General features: G+C 42.5%; 1 protein-coding gene across 2 annotated transcripts in view; it reads left to right on the forward strand.

Annotated features, from left to right (window-relative positions):
- CENPE (centromere protein E) overlaps positions 1 to 20819 on the forward strand; it is a 155892-nt gene that overhangs the window by 41458 nt on the left and 93615 nt on the right. The window contains exons 12-21 of one of the 2 annotated variants that reach the window (XM_089680529.1): positions 2405 to 2530; positions 2716 to 2868; positions 7314 to 7473; positions 7571 to 7721; positions 10106 to 10541; positions 12202 to 12261; positions 12335 to 12502; positions 14325 to 14399; positions 14972 to 15091; positions 20641 to 20778. In XM_089680529.1, the coding sequence (XP_089536655.1) occupies positions 2405 to 2530; positions 2716 to 2868; positions 7314 to 7473; positions 7571 to 7721; positions 10106 to 10541; positions 12202 to 12261; positions 12335 to 12502; positions 14325 to 14399; positions 14972 to 15091; positions 20641 to 20778 (1587 nt within the window). The remainder of the gene's footprint in view (positions 1 to 2404; positions 2531 to 2715; positions 2869 to 7313; positions 7474 to 7570; positions 7722 to 10105; positions 10542 to 12201; positions 12262 to 12334; positions 12503 to 14324; positions 14400 to 14971; positions 15092 to 20640; positions 20779 to 20819) is intronic. The other variant, XM_089680528.1, reaches the window with a different exon arrangement.

Consider the following 20819-nt stretch of genomic DNA (forward strand, 5'->3'; position numbering starts at 1 on the left):
GTGACGAGAATACTGGGCCTAGCCGCTCCATAAGATACACAGACATTTCCCCCCAAGTATTTCTTATGGAGCGAAATAGTGCCGCATCATTGGTGTCAGTGGGAGGAATAGTGCCCCATCATTGGTGTCAGTGGGAGGAATAGTGCCCCATCGTTGGTGTCAGTGGGAGGAATAGTGCCCCATCGTTGGTGTCAGTGGGAGGAATAGTGCCCCATCGTTGGTGTCAGTGGGAGGAATAGTGCCCCATCGTTGGTGTCAGTGGGGGGAGGAATAGTGCCCCATCGTTGGTGTCAGTGGGGGGAGGAATAGTGCCCCATCGTTGGTGTCAGTGGGGGGAGGAATAGTGCCCCATCGTTGGTGTCAGTGGGGGGAGGAATAGTGCCCCATCGTTGGTGTCAGTGGGGGGAGGAATAGTGCCCCATTGTTGGTGTCAGTGGGGGGAGGAATAGTACGTCATTGGTGTCAGTGGGGGGGAATAGTGCCCCGCCATTGGTGTCAGTGGGGGAAGAAATAGTGCCCCGCCATTGGTGTCAGTGGAGGAAGGAATAGTGCCCCGTCGGTGTCAGTGGGGGAAGGAATAGTGCCCCATCATTAGTATCAGTGACACCAATGATGGGGCACTATTCCTCCCACTGACACCAATGACACTTGCTGACCCCTGTTCCAGCATGGTGCTGCTGCAGCCAGCATACCTGGTTGCAGCAGCACTATCTGCACGAAACACTTACCTGTCAGCTGTCCTTCACTCCGGCCTCTCCCTCACTCGATGTTCGCGGGGCCGCTCGGCTCCGCCTCCTCGCAGGTGATTGGCCGCCTGTGTGCCTTTTCCTGAGCTACAGTTCTGGCGCCCAATCACCGGTGAGGAGGCGGAGCCGAGCGGCAGGAGTGAGGGAGTGGCCAGAGTAAATGAAGGAGCAGCGCTTTCTGGACTGGATCGTCGTGGGACTGGGACACAGAGCCAGGTAAGATACAGCAGCCTCCTACCCGCCCCTGTACTTAGTGTCCCTTCCTCGCGGCAAACACGCCCCTGCCGGCAGGCCGGATAAATGTCCTTGGCGGGCCGCATGTGGCCTGCGGGACCCCTGGTCTAGTTCATTAGTGACTCTTATTGCTAGGTATACCAATAGTGTATCACAACTTTGTTCTAGTTTTGGGTTTGGACTCTTTACTGATATGTGGAACTCCACATAGAGATTGAGAGATTTATCATACCTTCCTGACCTGCAGGCAGGACATAAGGCTAGGTTGTGTTTGAGCCGTTTCTGCAGTGTTTTGCATAGCTTTTTGCATTTTTTTTTTTTTTTATGTGTTTTGAGTTTTTGGGGTTTTTTATTTTTCTTGTTGCTAGGCAGATTTAAAATGCAATACATGCTTTTCTGCAGCATTTCCGTTGAAGTCTATAGAACCAAAAACGCAACTTTTTGTGTTTTTAAAAAAAAAAAAGTCCCTGACCCTTTCCAAAAAACAAACTGGGTGAAAACGCACAGGTGTAAATCATTTTAAATGGACTGTACTGCGTTTCTTCAAAACGCTGCAAAAAAAGCTTAGGTGTGAACTTAGGGTAAGGGAAAATCTACAACCGGAAGACTATCAAAAATATCCAATGAAATACATTTTTATTTCCATTTTATTGCTGTTGGATAGTTGCCCTTCCTATCTGGCAAAACCTTGTTGGGACAGGAAGTGACTGTAAATCTATCTAACTAAGCCCTATATAGCAGTATAAAACTGACAAGGGTTCTAAACCTTCCCTAGTCTGTCAACACTGAAAAAGTTTTGGTCTGGACATGTACGTTAATCCTTATCCTACACACCAACACTTATCACTGTAATGGGAAGTGATCAATTCACAGGAGTAAAACTTGACACAGGTTGTAACCATCCTCATTAAAACAAATGGTTTGTCTTGTAGTTTGCTTTCTAATTCTTGTTTGTGAGAGAGCAGCAGTCTGGCTTACTTCCAAAGTGCAGTGTTCCTGGTCTCCAGTGATCAGATGCTGCCTTTTGGATAGCATACAACAGTATGTGCAGGGGGAGTCTTGGATCAGATTAAAGCCTGAGGCTCTAATTTGGCCTTAACAGATTCACTAAGTTAAAGCTCCCAAACCCCAAATCTGCCTTGTTGCTGTCTTTCATCTTGTGTTGTGAACGCTGATGCATTATTACATCTGAAAATCTGAGAATGGCAATAAGTAGTTTATTCTCCTTGGATGCTTAAATAGCTGCTCTTGAAGTGAAATTCCATTCTTGCCAATAATGCATAATTAGGAATGGGTTGGTTGCAGGTAACAAATAGTAAAGCTTCCCTCCTTTTGGATGCCAGAGTTGTGTTTCTTTCATAGATCCCAGCCACTCCTCCTAAATCAATCCACCTTCAGTGCATTTCTTTTCTTTTACTTTTCAGTTTGCAAGTGCTGCGAAAAAAGTTAAAAATAAGCCTCATGTCAATGAGGTGTTGGATGATGAAGCATTACTGAAGAGATACAGGAAGGAAATAGTGGATTTAAAAAAGCAACTGGAAGACTTGGAGGTAAGTGTGCGTGTCTATATAGATAGGTGTGTGTGTGTGTGTGTATGTATGTATATGTGTGTGTATTTTTATGTTCAGAGTGGTCCGTTCTCACAAAAGCAGGCTTATTGTTGGCCTGCAGGAGTGCATGAAATACACTCAATATTTAGTATTTTTAACAACCAAAAAAACTTACATTTCTGTAGGCGTCTTCTGTGTCAAAAGCGCATGCAATGGCCAAAGGAGAACATGCCCAACTACTAGCAGTAATACAACAACTTCAAAAAGAAAGAGAAGAGCGGATATCTAATTTGAAAAACATTGTTGTTGATGCTGCTATGTCCCAGGAAGACCAGCAGGTAAGAGACCGTTTTTAAAGCAGTCTATTATAGTTACTTTTGACAGACTTAAAGCAAAATTTGTGGCTGCATATAACCAGCAAAACTAACCTTGCATATGAAAACCAAGCACCAATGCTGTGTGTAGTAGAACCCTTGGCAAATGGCTAGATACATGTTTGATATGAACAGTATGTTTACAGCTTACCTGCTCAAGGATTTGTTATTCCGTTTAGCCAACTATGAGAAGTATATTACAGAATTGTATAGTAGTTCAGGGTGTTCTGCTTAGGATACTCCATCTTGTTTCGGTTATATTCGCAGAGTCCCCTTTTAAGGCATTCTTTGTCCAGCTGCTTTCTCACAGGAATATAAAGACCTTTCCTTAATCTTCCAGGCATGCAGCCAGCAATGGCCTTGCTCCTAGGCACAGAGATGCATTGTCTTAACTAGTTGTAAAGTAATCCAAATGTATCTCCTGATTGTATAAAATCTTTAACAATAGAATAAACTGAGACCGCTTCCAACCTTTGAGTATGTGCTTTCTCCCTGTGCACATTATGGGCTTATATATGCATTCTATTTTATTGTATGCAACATACAGTTTCTGACTTTAAGACCACGCTTGTGATTTATACAACTCTGCCAAAGAACATCCAGATGTAATACCTGGTTTAGCCATACTGTTTCCTGGAACAACTGCTAATTTGTCAGAGATTAGATTGTAAATTCATAGACCAGTGAGCAGCGTTGTGGTCAACAGGTGATTATAGGGAGCTACGTTGCTGGGCCAAAAATAGGCGCGTCTGTTGTCTCTGTATGGTTAACCGTTTGTAAATGAGTTTCTTTATCATACAGTTCAGGACCCAGGTTGGTAGTCATGACAGATACCCTGCACCTGCAGTCAATTGGACACTGCAAAAGCCACTCAGGGCTTTTGACACTCCATTTTAACCCATCACGCCATGGGATCCTATGTTCTTTGCTAGTGTTATCAGGTGATGTATGCATCTCTGTGAGAAAGGATAGTATTTCTTCTATCACGTTTTGTTACTAACTGAACCAAGCAATTGTGGCAGAGATTGTCGGTTCTCCGCATCAGTGCCTCCCAGTTTTGTATCGCAGGGGCTATATCTAGATCCTGCGTCAAGATAGGAGCAGGACTGGCCTGTAAGTTTGATAAGTGCACTGGACCCAACAAATGGGCAATTCACATAGGTACAGCATGCAATGTGTGCATCATCACCGGGTGATTTACAGGTCCACCTTTAGGGGAGCACAGTTCTTAAGAGCCCCCCTCCTTTTTGTTGTTGGAAGGAGACCGATAAGGCCAACCAAAGTAAGGGGAAGGCTTCCTGGAAGTTTTGTGGGACAATGCTTAAGGAATCTCTAAATAAATAATAATAAAGTCCAGTTGATATAACACAAGGCAGAATTGTGTGTGTGACATCACACTTAGGGGCGTGTCTCTGGAGCTCTCCAGAAGTTTAATCAATCTACATGGAATACACAACACTGTATGGGGAGATTGGAAAAGCAATAGAGGCAGTGGTACAGACCATTACCTTAAGCAAACTGTAACCAAGCGGGGATGGAGGATTAATCCTTAAGAAAAAGGAGGCTGTTTGAGACCACCTCCTATGCAGAACCTGGAGTGAACCTCATGGAGGAAAAACACCTGATGGGATAAGGCTGCTGTGACCTTCAGTAACTTACGAGGTCTGATATCACAGGTGAGAGCACACCCAAAAGGCTCAGGAGGTGGAAGAATTTCAGTGTTGCACACTTTATATCGTCTGGTGAAGATGGATCACAGTGGATGAAATGATTAATAGAAGACTATGTAGTTTAAAAAGGACGCATAAGTTGTTGAAATAAAAAAAATAAATAATATGCAAAAGTCTCTATTAGTGTACTGGATAAATTGATGCCCTTTTTGTGTGGGTGATTTGCATTAATTTGAATGTTTAAGTAGATTTTGGTAGAGCACTGCACATTTTAGATTTGACGTTCTTAAGGAGTGGTGTCGACCCTTTTAAAAGCGGACTCATGTGGCTCATGAAGGTAGTTTGGGTTTTCTAGTCCCCTCCCTGTTCCTACATGACGGTCTGCCCCCGCTCTGTTTTTGGACTTACTTGGCCGTACTTGTGACCGGAGCTTTCGGCATATTGCCCCTTCGCTTTTTGCTTATTACACGTACATGGACATCTTGCTGGGACTCGCACAATTGGTTCCTTTTAAATCCTGTGCAAATAGGACAAGTCTCCTGCATTTTTGGAGAGGCAGATCTGTGTGGGATGGTCAGTTTCAAGCGAGGGAAACTGGTAGGTGAATTACAGTGGCCATCAAAGTGTAGAACAATGAAAGTGGTCTCTGCACTTTCCACAAGCTTTGCCTTTGGGGCACTCCAGATGTGGATCTTCTGGCATCCCATCTCAACAGGTGTCAAAATTTGACGAGTACGAGGGATCCCTTGGCGGATGGGACACTCTTTGGTGGCATCGTGGAGCAATTATCTTCTCTTTTTATGCCTTTCCCACTACCAAGCTGCTCCATCTGCTGCACAGGATAGAGGCTGAAGGGATCCTGGTCATTCTGGTGGTTCCGGATGGGTTCGTTGACCCTGGTTTGCTGCCTTGGTGCAGCTGGTTGCAGATGCGCCGGAACTGCTTCCTCTGCAAGAGGATCTTCTGTTCCAAGGATCAGCCAATGGCTTAACGACCTGGCTCTTGAAGGCCAGGTTCTGCGAGAGGGGGTTGTCCACCTCCTTTTTCTGCAATGTTGAACACATATAAAACCACCTCTCTGAAGATTTACCATTGTACTTGGAAGGCTTACATTTCATGGTGCAAGGCTGCAGGCTTTCATCCACTGCTTTTTGATGGCTTGGATTTTGCCCTTTCTCCAACAAGGTGTTGATCGGAAGTTTGCCTTGAGTATCATTAACGGACAGGTTTCTTTTTTTAAATGCCCTCTGGCTCTCTCTCGATTCGTACCTTCATTCAAGGGGTTTGACATGTAGCTCCTCCAGTGCAATCCCTGTTGCCACTGTGGGACCTCAACCTTTTTGTTTAGCTTCTTCAGAAGCTCCCTTTTGAGAATATTAGGTCTCTTCCCTTGGTAGCTCTTTCCCAGAATGTTGCCTTTTGGTTAATATCACTTCTGCATGCCACGTGTCAGAGCCAGTGATTTTTGTCTTGTAAATCTCCCTATTTAGTTTCACTAAGGGATTAGGTGGCTCCCTGTCTGCGTCCCTCCTTCTTGCCAAAGGTGGTGTCCAATTTTCATCTGAATGAGGAAGTCGTTCTTCCATATCTTTCACCTGCACCCCTTCCACCGCAGGGAAGTTGTGCTCCACACCTTGGGTGTAGTTCGGGCTGTTCAGGTGTATCTGGCTGCTACGGTCTCCTTCCATAGGTCAGATTCTCTCTTCCTAATTGCTACGGTCCATGTAAGAGTGTGTGGCAGCTTCTCCTGCTACTCTTTCGCATTGGATAAGGCTGGCCATACATTGTACAATTATCTGGAGATTTTTGGTTTAGATTTACCAAAAACCACATAATAAGAGGACAAACTTAAACAACACTTTCAGTTGTATCCAATTAAGCAGGCCCTTGCACTACACAGTTGAAGGTAAATCTAAAGGAAATTGGACAGAAAATTGGAAGATAATTGTATAATGTATGGCCAGCCTAAGACTGTTTTCCAGGCTTAGGGGCTCCTCCATTCCCTTGTCCCACACACTTCACCAGGCAATGAGTGCCTCTTGGGCCTTCCGGCATTAGGCATCTGTGTCTCAATTTTGCAAGACAGCTGCCTGGACATCTGTTCACTCTTTTTTTTGCAGGGTTCTGTTGTGGGAAGTCCCCATGTCAAGAATAAGGACTGTGTCCTTCAAAGAACGTAAGAGAAAACAGGATTTTTTTTTTGTAACTTTCCATAAAATCCCTTTCCCTGAGTTCATTGAAGGATACAGTACCCACCCTCCTGTTATGTTCCTTTTTGTACTGCTTTGTGACTGAGCTGCCTTTCGCAGTTGGGGGGGTTGACTACCAATTAGAGCTGCCTATAGGTATTGCTGTGTTTTTGTTTTGTTTGTTTTTTTTTGTGTGTGTTTTTTCTGCCTAGTATCCTACTCTTGAAGGTGACGCTGTAATCTATTTTTCATGAAAATGAGTTTGTGTTTGTACCTGTGGGTTTTTTTTTTTTTTTTTGACTCCCTGTAATGTCGTCCTCCTCCAAACCCCCCCCACCCCTACCATTTTGTTTGAAGCACGCAGTGCATGTTAGTTGGGTTATGTGCACTGCTCTATGCACACTACACTCCCCATAGTCCCTAGTACATTCTGTTCTTTGTGTGTGTTTTTTTTTTTTTTGTGTTTTTGTTTTTTTTCTTTGTTTTTTTTTGGGGGGGGGGGGTTCTAATTTTAAATGCTTTAACTGAATTTTTCTATTTCATTTTCCAGCATAAGCGAAAAAGGAGAGTTACATGGGGCGCTGAAAAAATACGAAGTACTTTGTACAGTGCTGGTGTTTCCCCATTCGATGCTGGCTCCAAAATAAGTACTGGCTTCCCAAAAAGAGCTAAACTGTCTGAATTGCAAACCCTACCTGAGCATGATGATTGTAAGTATATATAGAATGTTGACCAGTTCTAGTGTGCCAACAGCCATGTTCCCACCCCACCCTCACCCAAATGTAATGGTCAATTTTTTTGTTCCAGCTGTTTGCACGGAATTTTCAGAAATTGATGAGACAGCCCGTGTATTTGAAGACTTCTACCCAGACTGGGATGTTGGAAATAAAATCACTTTAAGGGAGAAGACCGCTTTTTCTCATTCAATGATTGATTTTAATTCTGATGTACACAGCAGGTATGGCATTTTCAATGTCAGAAATTGATACAAATGTAAGTGTAAGAATACACTAGGCAAAAGTGACCGTGTCTCTGCAAAAGGTACCCCTGACCCTTTTACTCACCTATCCAGCAATTCCTTGCCACTTCTTCCGCCTCCACTGCCAGCTACAGTACACATCAATTATGTGTATGGAGGGCATGTGAGCCCTCCCCATAATAGTGCTCAGGTCTAGCAGCTAATTGGTAGGCCCAAATACTGTCTATGGGAGTAATGTCAAATATCCTTGCGTTCATCAGCTCCACTGCATCATACTGATAACTCATTTTACATAAAACAGAATGGTGCTAACAGTCCCAGCAAAATGGTGCTAGCTCTCGTAGTATTCTAAAAGCTAATTTTTTTTTTTCTAGTTCAGACCAGTTCATTCTTAATATTCCATGAATTAACCATGAAGACACACACAGGTCATGTCCATCAAAATTGCCATTATTCTATGGCCATCTTAAATACAAATAGAAGATACTGTCATCTACTGTCTAGCATCCTATAACCCTATGGAGAAGCTGTGTCCGTCAACTAATTCAGAGAAAAGAATTTTAAAATGAGTTACCAGAAATCCTTTTTTTTTTTTTTTTTTTTTTTTTTTTACCCTATTAACCTGTAAAATCCTTTTCTTGGAATAGAGGACATGAACTACAATCCCCTACAAAACTATGGATTGCTTGGAGTGGGGAGGGCTTATATGGGCTGTCCCACAATTCTGTTTGCCTGTGTTCAGTCACCTGAAGGTGCTGAATATAAAATGGAAGAGGAAAGACGCCACTAAGTGTAGACTTGTAAGGTACTGTATTGCACACAATAAATTGACCACTTACAGGATCGTGGTTTAGCAAAAGCTCATCCTTCCAAAGGGGGAGGTTTGCCACAGTGTAGCTGTCAAAGTGCCACTGCGGTGTTGCAGATCCTCAGTCGTCCCTCCAGGCTGAGCTGGCAAGATGGTGGAGACTCAGAAGTGAGGGCTGGGATGCACCTGGAATGCATGCCGGCGTAATGATGTTACTGGATGTCGTAGACGCGTTTCTTGAGCATGCACTCTGGAGATAGCAACACAGGCGTACTTCTTTATCAAGCTACCAAGTCTGGCTCAGCCCAGAGGGACAACTGAGGATCTGCAGCAGCACTTTGACAGCTACACTGTGGCGAACCTCCCCCTTTTGGAAGGACTAGATGAGCTTTTACTGAACCACAATCCTGTAAGTGGCCAATTTATTGTGTGCAATAAAGTGCCTTATAAGTCTACACTTAGTGGCGTCTTTCCTCTTCTGTTTTACATGCTTTCCTGGAACAAGCTTCTATCCAGACTAAGACTGCTGGAAGTAGATGGACTTTACCGTTTACACATTTAGGTTGCACTAAGGGACATTGGGGTCAATACCCTAAGTGATAAATACCGCATGAATTTTTGAACTAAATTAACTTGTGCGGTATTTATTTCAAAAGTAGTCAATTCACTAAAAAAAAAAAAAAAAAGAAAAAGGCGTTCTTTACTAAATGTGTTAAATATTTTATGTTTTGTGATGTTTGGCACTTAAATTTTGCATTACTTTTGGTGTTTTGTTTCATTTTTTTTTTTTTGCAGGCTAACACTGCACCAGAAGGCACACAGCAATTATGTGAAACAATTAAAACTTTCTAGTGTGCTTTCATACACAAAATGATCTCCCTCTAATGAAATGTAACAATTTATTTTCATACCTGAGCTCAGAGGAGAACATTTTCACATTGATACATAGTGTATACTTTTCACATTCTGGCCAGTGCAGAGTTCTTCTAATTGTTATGTTTCTAAAATACCGTCAGCAAACACTGGGTGATAAATAACGAATGCGTGTTTTTTTAATGAATTGACGGTATTTACCTCACATTCAATATCTTACTTTGATAAATTGACTCTTCTATTATCTCGTGCTATTTTGGAAAAATGAGTCACGTGACCTTCATATCACATGGTAACCTTTAGTGAATTGAGCCCATTATTGCATGCAGCAGTGTTGTGCCTTATATCATTCTTGTTAATTACAGTGTATTTTTTACTAGTAGGCTCCTCTAATACTCCTATCATTTTGCCTCACCTCTTACCCTTCGGCAACCTCTAGTTTTTTTTTTTGTTTTTTACAAAGGTAATTTAGCCAGTTATTCTTTAGTTTTGTGCCTGGTGTATCTTTGTTTCTCAGGAGCTGAATATAACCCTTGGTTTATGATTTAAAAGAGCCTGTGTCCTGTACTGTACTCCAAGTAAATTACTTCACAGATAATTAAAAAAAGAAAAATCATTATTTTCAGCAGGTTTACATGCATATAAAAATCCCCTTTTGTCACCATGTTACTTTGTTATACAGTGCTCTGTTAAAGGATTCCTCCTCACCAAACCATAAAGAACTGGAGCAGAAACTTGCAGAGTTGGAGAATCGGCTCCAAGCAGAAGTTATGAGAAAAGAATCATTTGAAAAAGAGACTTTAAAATTAAAAACACAGCTTGAAACTAAAGAAGAGGAGAAAGACGAGCTTGTGAAAAATCACCAGCTGGAAATAACCACTCTGAAAGATCAGCTGCAAAATATGCCCGAAGGGAGGGTGGGATCACACAATGAGCTGGAAGACTTGGATTCATATAATCTTACACTAAGTCAGGTTAAAATGAATAATTCAGAAAGCACACAAACGGACGAGGTTCTAGAGAATTGTGTAGAGGAACATCTTTCAAGTCACAACCATGATATTTGTCAAGAGCAAATACAGATGCTTGAGCAGAAGATAGCAGATTTGGAAACGAGTGTAAGTACTAGGCCTATTAAAAGGTGTCTCCATAGTAGATGGCTAACTGTAAAATATATTTTAATGTCTCTTCTCTCGCTATCATATGTGCAAGTGAGAATTTTGGAGCACTGTGCGCTGAAAGAGTGGTTGACAGATCACATAAGCTAACATTTCTATGTACCACATTGTAAACACAAGCTACATGATCTTTTCACTCTTTGCATTTATTTTTATGTAGCACTACCCCCTTAGGAGCCGCTGAATTTTGGGTCCCTTTACAACTCTACACAGCCAGCCAACATGCATTTTCTTGCATGTTTTGCATTCAGAGTCAGTAAACAGTCCCTGAGCTTGGTTTTGCAACTTTATTATGGGGTTGAGGGGTGTATGGGATGACCAAGGTACTGCAAACTGTGAATAAAACTCCTTAGCAACTATGTAAGTCCATTAGACAAAGCCTCTTCTTGAAGAGCTCTCCAGCCCTTGTGTACCACCTCAGACCCCAGATGAATCCTTTTCACCCAGCTGCCTGAGGGTATCCCTGGGCAAGGGGACCCAGAAACTGCCACTTTAGCAAAGCAGACCCAGGCTCCACACTTTAGCCTTTTCACTCCATCTTCCACCTGACATTGACCCACTCCTTCCAAGCTCTGCTGTACTTAAGGTGTTGCCTTGGTCACCATACCCAGCCTCCTGCCAGGGAATTGACCAGGGTCCCTCAAGTATGTAAATCGGAACTTCCTCCATTCCTCCCCCAGAAAGATCACAGGTTTATGGGGAGGTGGGAGGGCTCCAGAAACTCTGACCCTCAATCTTCCTAGCCTGTCTTGAAGTAACCTCACTCTCAGCCTGACTCCTCCCAGGCTCTTACTCAGCCTCTGACTAAAAAACTTAGCTAGCTCCCCCTGGCTAACTAGAGGGGTGCTACATTAATTTCTGAGTAGCTCAGAAACTGGTATATTGACTAACCCAGAATTGGTTTTGCTGTTTTTTTTTTTTTTTGTTTTTTTTTTTTGCCATCTATACCATCTACCATTCCAGGATAGAATTTAATTAATGCGAACAAAGGACAGACTCGGAAAACTTTCCATCCTTTCTGAAGGGCAAGGCATGCAAAACTGGATCGATGAAAGATAAACATCTAAGTCTCGTTCATAAATTCTCCACTTTGCTTCTCAAAAGAAAGCACTTCAAGTGATTGTAAACCCTCACCTTGTAAATCAATGCATTCAATTTAAAATTTAAAGGCAAAACATTTGTGTATAGATATAAAAAAAAAACATAAATGCCTTTTTTCTCTTCCCTTTTTTTTATTTTAAGTTAATCACACACCTTCTGTTCTCAGCTGCATAAGGAGCTTAGTGAGCTTGGGAAGAGAAACAGTAGAACACTGATCTTCCCAGTGAAGGCTGTGCAGGGGGGGGGGGGGGGGGGTTGCAGCTGAAGTCTGACCACTGCAGGACCGCACTGATTAGCGTGGTCAGTTCTTAATAGGAAAACAGGGGGACTGGCAGGACACTTGCCCTCTCTAGAGTGCAAAGAATATACTGTCCTATTTGAGCAGCATTGCAGTCTTGCTGGCGGACAGGCTGCAGAACTAGCAAGGTTACTTGTGATCAATGTTGTGCATTTACCTTGTGGATTAATCCTGTGCATTAATTTGTGCTTTGCTCTTCAGAATCAGCAAAGCGACTTTGTGGAAAGTCTCCAAATTTGTGAAGCTCTAATGATAGAGAAAGTAAGTGTCAGTTTAGTCTTGTATTTGTGAATATTGCAGGTAATCAAATTTAATAAATGTCCTTTGATCTTAGGAAACTGCTCAAAATGAACTGTCTATTTTGCGGGAGAACTTTGACAGTGTTGTAGTGGAGAACGAGAGCATGAAACAAGAAATTGCAGTAATGGAAAAGTATCTTCAAGAAAAAAATGAAACAAATGAGTTTGAAATGTTGGAGAAAGAAACACAAAAAGAGCACGAGGTAAATCAAACTCTCAGTAATGCTCTGTGTCGTAACAAAAATGTGCGCTGAAAATGTGTAGTCAAACTTTGTGTTCATTTTTCACTTATAAACATGAAATGCTATATATGAACTCTGCATCCTTGCCATATTACCTTTTCTGCAGATTATATTTGAAATCAAAATCTGTTCAGTTTTCAAATGTACACATTTCAAAAATTATTCAAAAACTTTAGTCTCCCTGACAGTATATCTAAAGTTCATGGTCATCACCACTTGGGACCTTTTTTTTTTTTCTAAGGTTGTGGAGAACAAAACAAATGGCTAGTAAGCAACCTATTCTATATAATTCACTTAAATCTATGGGGGGCCTTCATGTCAGTTCGGGACTTTTCATTTTATAGGTTTTCGCCCACAGCACGGCTCTCTCAATGGATGACATGGCTTCCATTTAGAGTGCAGTGTGCGTACACCAGTGACTGCTAAGGTAACTACAGGTAAGCCTTATTAAAGGCTTACCTGTAGGTAAAACGTAAAAAAACAAGGTTTACTTCCAGTTAAAATCTTGTGTCGTGTGTTTTTTTTTTTTTTTTTTTTTTGCACAATTTGAATTAAAAACGTTTTAATGCATTGTGGCGCAAACCTTCTCTGGAGCATGTGTTATTTAGCTGTGAGGTAGCCTTAGTAGTAAAGCTTAATCTTGATAGTAAGATAGTAATTCTCACCAAGAACAAATTTATGGAAGATGTGTGATAGAATGATGAGTTGCATGGTTCATCTGTGCTGTGCTGCATGTGTTTTTTATAATCTATCCATTTTCTCTATGCACATGTTTACACAGAGAAGTCCCAAATTTATTCCCTAAAACTGGTAAAGGTTTACTGGAGGTGTCATTGTAACATTGGTTTAATAACTTGGCAAGCATTTTTAAAGAGAGTCTGTACTGATGTACAGTGCTGCCATTTTTAGATCCTTTCACGATTTCCTCCTTTTTGTTTGTTACGTGGTTTTCATACTAAACATGTATCCTCAGTACTCACCAACAAACATGCAGATCATGAGTTGTTCCCTGGTTACTTCAGGTCAGTGACTCAAGGTACTTAAGCCAAAATATGACAAATTTAAAGTGTAAATTTTATATTATGCGTTATCTTAACTGGTAATTGTTTAGATTAGAAACCACATTCCAATCTAGACAATTGGCAATCTCCTGAGCCACAGTGGTGGCCGTGCAGCTCAGTGTGGCTGATCAGACACTTCCTTTAACCGTCGGTGTCTGTGTAGTCTTTGCAGCACAACGCACTTAGCCTCGCCCCCAGCCCTCCTTGCTCTGTCCCATCCAGAGCCACACACATCCCGCTCACCCCAGCACCATGTTTGATGTCATTAGGACACACTTAAACAAACCCAGCAGCTGAAGCTTGAATAGTTAGAAGCTTTGCAGTCATGTGACAGGAGCCGTTTCAAGGCATATAAGGTAGAAACCTTTTAAGGAGAACACTGTAAAATATTGGGGTTTATGACAGAAAAAAGATCTCTGAAGACTAGGCTTTCCTTCTACTTTAAAATTCATAAAAGTAGGACTAACACCTCTAGTGAATTACCCTGTAGAATCCAGATAGCATATACAAGTCTCTGTGTTTCTATGCTGTGTTATGGAGAAAAGAGATGATTATCGGTGCACAAGGAATTTCTTAATGCTGGGTTGCTGGAATAATTTGTCTTGATTGCACAAAAATTCTTGTTTCTGTGTGAAGGTTTCTGTTTGTTTCTTTGGTGATGGCTTTCTAATCAATAACAATTCTGGCTAATGCTTCTTGCCCTATTGCTAATTGCTTTCCAGGCACAACTAATTCATGAAATTGGCAGTTTAAAGAAGGTAGTAGAGAATGCAGAGTTATACAATCAAGAACTCGAGGTGAGGTTTTTTAGTGCAAATTTAAACTTCTCTGGCTTTTATAATAAAATGCATTCAAAATGCTAATTAATTATATCCTCTAATACCATAACTGTTTAGGAAAAAAAAAAAATATGAAGTCCTTCGTAGGTTAGAATGTTCTGTCTTTGGACCCATTCATCCCCCAAGGCAGCAGGTTAGAAATGCTTGTGTGGGGTTTATTTGTGCATTGAGGAACATTGTTAGGCAGCCCACTAATTTTGAATGGACCCTGAATTCACCCCAATGCATAAAAGAGATCCTGCTCTGTTTTCTTAAATGCAACACACCAAATCACACAGTGCATTGTGGTGAATTACTGCCCTGTGTGTTATGTGCATTGTGTGTAGCCTTTTACTTGCAAAAATGGTTAGTTTTACAGTACTATCTTTTCTGTGTTCATCCATATTTGGAAAATTTAACTTTTTTGATATACCTATCCATTCTTATTCATGTATATTGAACAGGGTGAACATTTTGTATATTTGTCTAACAAGGATGTTTCCAATTTAAGACTTCAGACATAATTGTTCTTCTGTTCTTTAAAATTACAGAATGAACTAGAAAGTAAATCAAAAGTTCTGAAAGTACAAGAAAAGCTAATAGCTGAATTAAAGAAGGATGCTGAAGTGCACTTGAACAAATCCAGATATTCTGATCTCTCGCTATCTATGGTATAGTATATTCGTGTTAATATTGTATCTAATGAATGTTAATTGTTTTGGTTTTATAGATTTTGGTTGTTTAAAGATTTTTATTATATCTGCTCTAGTCTGATCATAGAAATTCAGTGCTAGTCAAAGGATTTGTAACAGTGCTCGTATAACTAGAAATTTTGAGAGTTTTACTGCCTTCACTCCACATATAAAATGGCTCAGGAACTCTTCAGCACCAGGAGTTTGAAAGAGGTCTACAAGTGACTCTTCAGAACCTGAAGTTTGAAAGTGATATCTGTCACTTGTCCTTTTAATTGTTTTTACCTCCCGGTATTTCCATTTGGCTTTCCCTTTTGGTCCGCTTCTACTGCTCTATTAGTCAGGTATTGGTAAAACCAGTGCAGAATGATACTCTTGTTAATGGTTATTTCATCATTACTCGTAATACTTTTGCAGATGTATGCTTAAAGTATAACCAAATGCAAAACGTTTTTTGTTTTTTTTTTGGACAGGGTGGATATGGATTAAAATTTCTATTTGGTTTTTATTGCGGTCTGTGCCGCCGTTGGGGAGATTCACCCTCTCTGTTTGTCCCGTCTTCCATTGTCCTCAAACGTGAAAGTGCAGAAACCCCCCAAATGACCCCAGAAATGTAATAGAGGGAAAATGTTCAAATGGGGACACTAGTTCTGATGAACTGGGGGGTCCCCAAGGAATTCCTGAAATTTGCATGGATTATCTCTCACTTCCTGTTTTGGCTATGGAATGGGGAATGAAGGGAAATCTTCCCAATGGGACACAGCTGGCAAAAAATAAACTGCTAGGAGTTATAACCCTCCCTTACTCTCTCCAAAATGTTAAAAAAAATTGCCTATAGTTCTTTGTAGTTCTACTGGTTTATACATGAAAGAGTGCTTTTAAAGATCAGAGATTTGTTGGCTGCCACTGTTGTCCTGCTTCTGTAAATGATACTTACCTGGCTATGCCTAGCAATGTTTGACTTCAGTGCTTCTGAATAAGACTCAGGGCAATTGTATTTTGCAAATCAAAGAAATCAAAAATGCCAGAAAAGTGTGTCTATACTTAATATGGGTCAATTGCTGAAATCACTGAAGAGGTCTGCAACCTTCTGACTTGGAGCCTTGCACAGCAGCAGATGATGCTTCCACATAACCAGGCACAGCACGTATTGGACACTTGGGTAATGCCATATAGGCCAACACTTCTCTCACCTGGGTGGCTACTTTCCTCTGCAGTTCACAGGCCTTTTTAGCCCTAGTCAAGCCTTGGCATTGTGTAGGCAGAGAGTTTGGCACAGAACGGGTAGGCTCCCAAATCACTTAAGTAAGGAGGACCCTCTACAAAGTGTGCTCTATAATCCCCCCTATAATCTCCCCCTCCCTCCCCCTCTCTGTTGGGGTCCCCCAAGGCTCTGTCCTTGGACCCCTTCTCTTCTCCATCTACACCTCCTCCCTGGGCAAACTCATACAATCTCACGGCTTCAACTATCACCTCTATGCTGACGACACCCAAATCTACCTCTCCACCCCTCACCTCACCCCCACTATCTCCGCCCGCATCACTCACCTCCTAAATGACATCTCAGACTGGATGTCGCTACACTTCCTCAAGCTCAACCTCTCCAAAACCGAGCTTCTCATCTTTCCCCCTGCCAACACCCCCCCCCCCCCATCCTATCCATCATCACCAACAACTCCACTATCACTTCCGCCCCGCAAGCCAAAGTCCTTGGCGTCATTCTTGACGCGAACCTCTCCCTCCAACCGCATGTCAAATCACTCACAAACACATGCAGGCTCCATCTTCGCAACATTGCCAAGATACGCTCCTTCCTCACCCCAGACACCACCAAACTTCTAGTACACTCCCTCATCTCACGCCTTGACTACTGCAACTCCCTCCTCACTGGCCTACCCAAGTGCAGGCTCTCCCCGCTCCAGACCATCCTGAACTCAGCTGCCAGACTCATCCACCTCACCACCCGCTCCACCTCTGCCACCCCCCTCTGCCTCTCCCTCCACTGGCTCCCGATTGCCCAACGCATCAAATTTAAACTCCTAACCCTGACCTACAAAGCCGTTCACAACACTGCCCCTGACTACCTCACCAACCTTATCACCAAGTACCACCCTACCCGTACCCTTCGCTCCTCACAGGACCTCCTTCTATCCTGCTCCCTGGTCTCCTCCTCCCATGCACGACTGCAGGACTTCTCCAGGTCCTCCCCCATCCTCTGGAACTCACTGCCCCAATCCATCAGACTGTCGCCTTCCCTATTCACATTCAGGCGCTCCCTCAAAACCCATCTCTTCAGGGAAGCCTACCCCACCCTCACCTAACGGCCATCCTCCCTCATTCCTCCCACCACTTCATCCCCCTCAGCCACTTCCTACTGTACCTTTTACCCCCTCCCTCCTAGATTGTAAGCTCGTAAGAGTAGGGCCCTCTTACCCCTCGTACATTGTTTGTTGTTGTTGTACTGTGCCATGTATTGTCCCCCCTATTGTACAGCGCTGAGCAAACCCTTTGGCGCTATATAAACTCGTAGTAATAATAATAATAATGGCTTCCCAAATGGTCAGATTGGTTCTAAACGCCTGCCCTAATCTTTTATTTCCACTATTTCAGGGGAACAGTCCTCCATTTCCTATGTTCAATGGAGCAATTTTTTGCCGCCATATCTGCACTGATTGTGTGATTGGCTCTCACTGGCTTGGAACGCAAATGTGGGTTTTCTCTTTCCCCCTCCCTCCCTATTTTTTGAGGGAGGATGAGGTCTCAGAAAAATTTCCTCAGGATGAGGAAGAGGTGGCACTTGCTGAGGATTAGGAATCCTCTCTGGACTAGTCCTCTCAGGTGGAATCTCTTGGTCCATGGCTATCTTGGACACAAGACCATGATGGGCTTACTAGCAGATGTGATATGAAATAATCCAAGTTATCTCTACCACAATGCTTTTCTCCTAAATAGATTGATTTTGGGTGTTTTCCTATGGACCCTCACATACAAGAAGTGATGTATGCTGTTTGGGCTCACCTGCAGAAGAAGTTTTCACCACTGACGTGTTCAGTACCCCATGGGGCAGAACCCGACTATTTCCTCCTTAAGACCCTGACCGTGTAGGAGGTCCAGATCTTTAAAGACGCCACAAATGAAAAATTAGTGCCTTCTCTAATGCGTCAGTCTCTGGTGGGATTAAGTCTGCAGCCTGCAGTGGAAGTCTGTGAAGCCCTTAAAGTCTGTGGAAACATGCTGCATTCCAGAGAATCAAACCTGGAGGAAACTGCCAATTGGCTGCTCCTGGAAGACTTCCAAGAACCTGCATTTTCTTAGATGCCTTGGAAGACATCATAAGGCAGCTTTCACAGGCAGACTGTACACATGAGAAGGATCCTAGGGCTCAAATGTTGGTTGGCGGAACTTCTGTGCAAGAAGAAAATTGAGAGGCTGCCCTTTTGAGGGCAAACGCTTGCCTTCACTCAAAAGTTGACTGTGCGTATAAGGACACTCTTACCCCTAAGAAGAAGGCAAAAGTGATCATTGAGAAACCAGCGGTACTTTCAGAATCCAAGAAGAGCTCCTTTTTGTAAGCAACTAGCCTCAGGCTCCAAGCCTGCATCCCAGTTCAGTGAGAAAAACTGGACTCCCAAATCCTCTGTTTCTTGAGGCCAATTTCCTTACACAGATGTGGTTGCATAAACACTAGAAGACGCAGACGACTGTGTCTGCAGACCATCTAGTCAGTAAATGTTCGCCTCAACAGAAGGACTTCCTGACATCCAGGATGCCTACCAATACATCCCCTTCTTCCGGCCTTGCTGATGGTTTTTGACCTTTGCAGTAGAAGATCACCACTATCATTTTGTGGATTTGCCTTTGGACCTGTCCATGGCCCCCAGAGTGTTTTACCTGATCTTTTCTTGGGCAGAACTACATGTTCTGACCCTCTGCCATGCCCATTCCAGACATGGAAAATTGACAGGCAGATTTTCTCAACTGCCAGCAGCTGAATCCCAGAAACTGGTCCCTTCACCTGGAGGTGTTCGCAGAGATCTGTCTGCAGATGTGTAACTCTTGGCATCCCTATTCAATCACAAACTGGATAGGTTTCTGTCCTGACCAAAGGATCCTCAAGCCTTTGTGATAGATGCATTGGTGACTCATTGGGGTTGTTTTTTCCTGATCTTTTCCTTTCATTCACTGCAGTTTTTTTCTTGCCTGTAGCACAGGTTAAAGGTGGAGAGTATTCTGGTGATTTTGATCACACCCAAGAACATGGTATGCAGACATTTTAAATCTTTAGGCAGATGAGCCATGTCTTCCAGATCAGCCAGATTTGCTGTCACAGGATTCAGGTTTCCATCCTGCCGTATGGTTGCTGATTTTAAATGGCATGACTGTTGAAGCCTAAATCCTGAGTGATACGGGAGTTTGACTCCAATCCCTACCCTCCTCAATTCTAGAAAGTTGACCTCCTAGAAGGTGTACTATCGTAAATGGATGGCTTATTTCACCTGGTTTGAATCTTGTAAGTTTCATACACAATAATATGCAGTGGGGTACATTTGGCTTTTCTTTCCAGTCTGGTGTGGAGGTGGTGGCGATCTAGTGGATTCTCTTTCAGAGACCTCTTGCATCTCATTTTCGGTAAAGGCCTTTGTGCAAGGTGTCATGGGGGTGTCCTAATGACCAGTGCTGCCATTCACAAAATATCACAATAGCCTGTGTAATCCTGCTGGTGCTTCTGAACCCACCACCTTCACTTTTATGAATAAACTATCAGCACTGTGTAGCTGTGTCATACACTGTACCAGTCCAACGGTACTGAAAGTGATAGGGCTGTTCCATACAGTGCACAAGCCCACAGTGCTGCGTCGGTTTTTTGTTTATTTTTCTTTTATGAATATGCAGCACTGCCTGTTCATTTGTAAAAGATCACACAGCACTGATGGTCTGTGTAATCTATCTGTGACTGCTTGTAAACATACATAGCCCTCGTTGATGGGTCACACTGCCCTCCGGTGCTTAGTGATTGTTTACTATTATAGCAATTGGGGTAGCATTGGTTATCCACTCATAGTGAAAGAACAATCAGCATAGCGAAGTTCCTGTACCTTTTGCCCCCTTCCTGAGTGCTCAAAAATTAGATATAGGAGTGGGGTAGAGCTTCAGCCAGCATTGATAGATAGATAGATAGATAGAGATATATATGAGTTTTCATTTCCATAGGGCCACCAAACGTAAACAGATCCCTAGTGCTATATGCACTTCGTCCCCTTCTGGATTAAATAAAAGTGTAAAAATTTCAGGGAGAGTTTTATCTTTAACATAATTTTATGCAAGTAGATGGTGATGAAACCGTGATTTGGCACACATCAGCCTTTTAATCTGTAATATAAACTCTTTTGGGCAGGGAAGTGTTTTTTTGTTTGCAAACCATTGTATTTGTCTGAAACCCCATTGGAGAGACTATCCTAATCTACCCGCACCTATTCCTGCTGAGTCTCCTTTTGTATCTAATTTTTTTGTTTTGATTTGTTTCTTAGGGGGGTGACAGTGAAAAACATTTCGAAGAAGTGTTTCAGCTGAAACGGTCTTTAGGTGATGCTGAAACAGTAACCCGGGATGCTCAAAGGGAGGCTGCCTTCTTAAGAAGTGAGAATATACAGTTAAAGGAGAAAATGGTGAGTGTATAGCACAAAGTGCATCAGATTGGAAGTTGCTA

This window comes from Staurois parvus, unplaced genomic scaffold (assembly GCF_062004578.1).
Source record: "Staurois parvus isolate SC_StPar_1 unplaced genomic scaffold, SC_StPar_1.0 ptg000244l, whole genome shotgun sequence".
Classification (NCBI taxonomy): Eukaryota; Metazoa; Chordata; class Amphibia; order Anura; family Ranidae; genus Staurois; species Staurois parvus.